Source organism: Frankliniella occidentalis, unplaced genomic scaffold (genome assembly GCF_000697945.3).
Source record: "Frankliniella occidentalis isolate FOCC.00 unplaced genomic scaffold, Focc_3.1 Scaffold315, whole genome shotgun sequence".
NCBI lineage: Eukaryota > Metazoa > Arthropoda > Insecta > Thysanoptera > Thripidae > Frankliniella > Frankliniella occidentalis.
The window spans coordinates 222,140-227,881 of record NW_026267440.1 but is presented as its reverse complement, the minus strand read 5'-3'; the positions used below and the strand labels follow the sequence as shown (position 1 = coordinate 227,881).

The 5,742-nt window shown below is 41.4% G+C and overlaps 1 protein-coding gene across 1 annotated transcript; it reads right to left on the bottom strand.

The window, feature by feature from the left end:
- Positions 1 to 4,972: 4,972 nt before the first annotated feature.
- LOC113211428 (uncharacterized protein F54H12.2-like) lies at positions 4,973 to 5,437 on the bottom strand. The gene has a single exon (XM_026429792.2). The coding sequence runs from the start codon at positions 5,435 to 5,437 to the stop codon at positions 4,973 to 4,975; it is 465 nt and encodes a 154-aa protein (XP_026285577.2).
- Positions 5,438 to 5,742: the final 305 nt, after the last annotated feature.

The following is a 5,742-nucleotide window of genomic DNA, read 5'->3' as shown; positions in this document are numbered from 1 at the left end:
AGCTGGCGTGCCTTTTCTTCTTTTCTTCCTCTCCCCCGCTGTATGGCTAAGGGAGAGCGATGAAGAGGCGCGGCCATTAGCAGACATTTCCAATATACGACTTAAAGATTGATGCTACACAAAAAGATACATTCACTTATGAAGAAGTCTAATTATTAGATATTTTAAAAGATTTAACCGTGTTTTCGGGGGGAGAAATGTTTTTTTTCCTGTAACGGAATATTCGACTACTCGAAGATGACGCGCCGTCTGCCAGCCATCAGCCATCATCAGCCATCTTTGATGTTGACAATAACAAAATAGCCTAACGTAGATCATTTTTATCATTACTAACAAATAATCATTTTTTCCCAATTTCTTTAATTCAAGCACTAAGTTAAAATGCCAAGATCGGGAAAGTTTAGCTACGAATCCAAGTCGATGCACCGCGTCACTGCTTGGAGGCGCCAAAGAGCAAAATTGCAGCAAGAACGCCTAAGGTTGGCTCGAGAAACAGCTTTACTGGTAGGTCAAATGGTTAAAAACTCCTTGCTGTGCGTTTTGCTCGGTTTTACAATACACTGGGTCGTGGGAAAAATCTCATTTTGTTGGGCGCAGTTCTTCTAAAATGCGGTCGTGTCTTTAACTCTGCTGCAAAATATTTTAAAGCTTCAACTTTCTGTCTATTTTGATTGTATTTATTGTTGTATAGTTAAGGACATTCACTGATAATGTATTCCATTTCAAGGATGCTCAGAAGCTGAAATATGCAGCTGCAATGGTCCATGCTAGCCCTGCTGGAGCAGCCTTGGTCCCGATGCCAACCGAAGTTCAGGTCAGTGTTTAGAATGTTTACTGCTAAAAATATATTAATTACTCCCTCAGTGCAATTTTGTGGGACGGATTGTCATGGTTGTGCATCTTTGTTGCAGGATGAAAGACCAATTGACAACAATAGTTTTAGGGAAATGATTTCTACAAGTGACTGTTCAACAGAGGAGGTTATTAACTTTCCTGTGGATGAGCCACAACCACAAGTGCAAATGGAAGTTGATGTTAGTGTCAGCGATACAGATGAGACAGAGGAAACTGCGAGTAAATTCTCTCCTGTTAATAAGCCCAAGCTTACTTTGTGTGACTGCACTGAGGTAACGTGTGATGATGTTGTTTTGATGGTTCTGGCTACTGGAATGCGCCACAGACTAACGTGGCTTGCTCAGTTAGACATACTCAAAATAATTCAGTCTATATTTCCCAAACGAAAAATTCCACTATCTAAATACAGGCTGTTTAAATGTACTGAATCAAAAAATCCGGTGAAACGCCAGTACCATGTCTTCTGTCCTGATTGCGAAGCTTACTTGGAGCCAAGTAACAATTTAGATAAAAAAGTTACATGTCACTTTTGTAAGAAAGAAATAGTAGTTACAAAGGCAGCTAATTATTTTTGCACCTTATCAGTCAGGGACCAATTACGGGACCTTTTTCAGGGACCAGCAGACTTGGGACAGCAAATGATGGAATACCGAGTGAACAGAAAGAAAAAAATAGAATCAAACTTAGAGGACATTTTTGACGGGTCGATGTACAAAAAGCATTGTGAACCAGGCTGCATTTTATCAGATCCTAAAAATTTTTCCTATAACTTTTTCACTGATGGTGTACCTATGGGTCATTCAGGGAAATCAATATGGCCAATTTTCTTAATGATCAATGAGCTGCCTGATAAAGTAAGAAGAAAATATATCATATTAGGAGGACCATATATAGGCCCTAGAGAACCAAGTTTAAATGTTTACCTGAAGCCTTTCGTAGAGGAAGCAAACAAACTGTCAGGTGAAGGTTTCTCATGGTCACTTAACGGTGTTCATGTCATTAGCAAAGGAATTCCAATGTGTGCAGTTGCTGATTCACCTGCACGTGCCAAATTACTCAACATGCAAGGCCACATTGCCAATTGGGGTTGCACTTATTGCTACCACTATAAGTCCAGGACCAACACAAGTAACATAAGAAAGTATCTAATTACAGTTGGTGTTGAAAAAAGAACACTAGAATCCACAGATAAGGATGCACGGACAGCATTCACAAAGCAGCATTTTCCAGAGAAGAAGGATAGGCAGCATCGTGGTGTGTACGGTCCTTCAAGCATAGCAAAACTAAATTATTTTGATATTACCAAAAATGCTCCTGTCGACTACATGCACTGCCTGCTTTTGGGAGCAGTACGTTCACACACGAACTTACTCCTGGATGCTGACGGCAAGAAGAAGTATTGGAATCTTGATGCCCACCATCATGAGACCCAAATGAAAGATATTATAGATTTAATTGATAAGCGATTACTAGAAATAAAGCCCCCTAAATCAATAACCCGTCCTCCACAGTCCTTGTTAAAACGCAGTGGCTGGAAAGCCTCTGAATGGAGATCATGGATTCTTTTTTATTGCATTGTCTGCCTTCAAGGAATTCTGAAAGAAGAGTATCTGGTGCACTTGGCCAAGCTTTCTGCGGCCATTTTCATTCTGTTACAGGACAGTGTGTCAGTAAAAGAGGTGCATGAGGCCCATGCTCTACTTGTATCGTACCAGTGTGATTTCCAGGCATTGTTTGGTGAGTCAAGTATGGTGTACAACATCCACCTACTGCGGCATGTTTGCGAGGGGGTGCTACGATTTGGTCCCATCTGGACACATAGCTCCTTTCCTTATGAGGGAGAAAATAGACACATGTTGCAGCTTCAGACAAGTCCGTACAGTGTTGTCAAACAAATTTCAAAGAGATACCTGTTAAATATGTCGTTCCCAGATCTATGTGTTTCCCTCACTGTCAATGACAATGTTGTGGAATTTTGTGAAGATGTGTTAACCAGGCATTTGAAAGTGTATGTATATAGCTCAGGATGTTATTTATTAGGAAAAGGGCGGCATGTTAAGTTTACAGAGGAGGAGTGTATTGCCCTGAATTCCTTCCGCAACTGGAAGGATGGATTAGTATTTAAAAGGATGCTAGTGAAAGGTTTCAGAGTACATGCTTTGGGATATACTACAGTGACAGAAAATAAAAATAAAAATACGGACAACTACGTATTTGTTGATGAAGTTGGTTGTTGTGTTGTGGAAAAAATAATTTTGGATACAAACAGTACAGTGTTAGTTTTAGTGAGGCCAGTCATTCTTGTTACCCAACCGATTGTGTCTGATGAAGGTAAGAACATAAAATTTGATCACGTTAAACAGGTGCATATGTTTAGTGATCTGAGGTGTATTTATGCAAGCCAAATATCTAGTCAGTGTGTCATGGTAGATTTGCGAGTGCAGAAGTATGTGTGTAAATTTCCTTATGGCTGTTACAGGGACTAGTCACTGTAACTGTAGAGACTTGGGACTGGTTATAATTGCATGTGTTGTGTATGCAATGTTGGCACACCTGCACTTGTCATTTGTCGTCATTTAATAATTTATTGTATGTTAATATTTTTTATTGAGTCAATATGTAATTTTAAGAGGGAGATGTTGTGTATGCAATGTTGGCACACCTGCACTTGTCATTTGTCGTCATTTGTTATTGTCTATTAAAGAACAACCTGTCGTGCCAATAAACCAGTCTTCAGTGGAAATCCAGAGTGTCCTCACTTGTTACCCTCACACCCTCTGCCTAACAGAACTTGCATCAAATCGGAACACGACAGCATGTAAATTTATGTATATATGTTTTTAGGACCCATGTTCAGATTGTACTGCTGTTTTTATTTAATTAATATAGAACAACAGAAATGTACTTATTTTTGTTCTTGATCACCCTAATGCCATGCTACATTCATAAGGGAAGGTTACGATGACTTGTTACCTACTTGACTTTCTAGCTAATAATCTTTCTTAATACGGCAAAACATTTTAAACACACCTCACGTAAATTTTTAACTGATTGACAACTTGTGTATAAGGTTGCATGTAAGACTTTCTCCCATACAAACACACCCATCAAATTTCAAATTTGTGTTAATAGATACATTTGTTGCAGCCATAATGATGTTTTAAATTTAAAAAAAGGAGACTTGGTTTAGTTCCCTTAAATTCTCTGCCCCCCCCCTCTTTCCCAACAAAAAAAAAATCGTTACTACACAGTCAGCTGACTAGCTCCGCGATTTCGAGATGTCTTTTTGAAGTCTCAGGTCACGCTTTCGCCAGGCATCGGAGAGACATCCCTTCCGTCTGTCGGCAGCATTTCCACAAGATTCTGCGATGTCTGACGAAAGCCTCCTAAGAGGATTCAGAAAGGAATCTTGGTCGGCCAATACACGTTTCTCACGCGATTCCGAGATGCCTGTCTGAAGCTTCATGTCAGACATTTATTCGGCATCGCAGAGGCATCACTGGTCGGCCAATAGGGGCTTCTCACGCGATTCCGAGATGTCCCCATAAAGCTTCATGTGAGACATTCAACGGGCATCGCAGAAGCATCACTGGTCGGACAATACAGGCTTCTCACGCGATTTCGAGATGTCCGTCTGAAGCCTCATGTCAGGCTTTCATCAGGCATCACAGAGGCATCACTGAGGCATCGGCTGAGTGACTTTAATGAGGCTTTGAAATGTCTCCAGAGAAGCTCCAATAGACGACTCCATCGGGCATTTTCGGCAATTTCCGGATTGCCGTTAACAGGCATCTGCAATGCTTCTCCAAATCCCTCTCAATTTGTCTTTCGCCACATTCGACAGCATTTCAACGAGAATTCATCTGACAGCATTCAAACAGACATTTGAAATCGTCTATAATTCGTGCAATTCGTCAGTAAATCGTCAATAAATCCACTGAATGTCAAAATTGAGGTAGCGATTTTCGTCAGGGATGGGGTCTGTATTGCAAATGAGAAGAGCAGGGCGTTTTTGCACCGTGCGAGGCAAAGTATCGGCGGCAAACACGCCCTCAAACAGAGGAGAGACATGCTTGTCACGTCGCATCAAAGTGTCGAGAGTAAGTCCGTCCATTTTTTACACGTTGTAGTCAACAATGACGTTACGGTCTTTGTCAATTTCAATTAAATTCTGAAATTCTGCGTAGACTACGCAATTTATAGCCATGGGCAGTGGTTCGGCAAACCGAAGATCGAGCCGGAGTGAACCGTGTCTCTGCAAGTTCCAATGTGGCTGACTAGCGGAGAGATCGGGTGTCAGATCGAAAGCATACAGGGTCGTGCCTTTAGCATAGTCGCCATAGCTGATATTGTTCCCGTCGTCTTTCCAATGAATACCCGTACCACTGAACAGCGTGTTGTATGCCTCAACATAGAGATCATTAGGGAAATCTGGAGTCAGTGGCTGTGATGGCACATTTTCTCCATCTTTCTTCAACTGCAAGTAATTGAGTTGAAAATCTTGGAAATTGAAAGGATTGAGTTTATAATCTCCATTGAATGCAGGGTTGCCAATCAGCCCGAGAAGAATCCTCGTTGGCATTTGATTAAGAAAGAGGTTATCTAGCGACACGTCTCTCAAACCTTGGCCGATTGTTACGGTTTTAATATCGACTCGGGTAAGGGGATACTTGGCGTGAGCCTTTTCCAAAACTTGTGCGTGTGCAAGCAGCACAGAAGGAGAAATAGTGACTTTACGAACGACCAGTTTGAGATCCAAGAGCTTAAGTTTTTCTGTGCCCTTAGTTGACATGAGAACAAATGCGTCACGACTCCGAGTGAGTTTCACCCTCAACGTAACATTGTTAAGAGGGCGGGGTACAAATGCTGGGCGGGCCGCTTCGGGCC

Coding starts and splice junctions, on each gene's coding strand:
- LOC113211428 (XM_026429792.2), bottom strand. CDS start 5,437: ATGCCAACGAGGATTCTTCTCGGGCTGATTGGCAACCCTGCATTCAAT.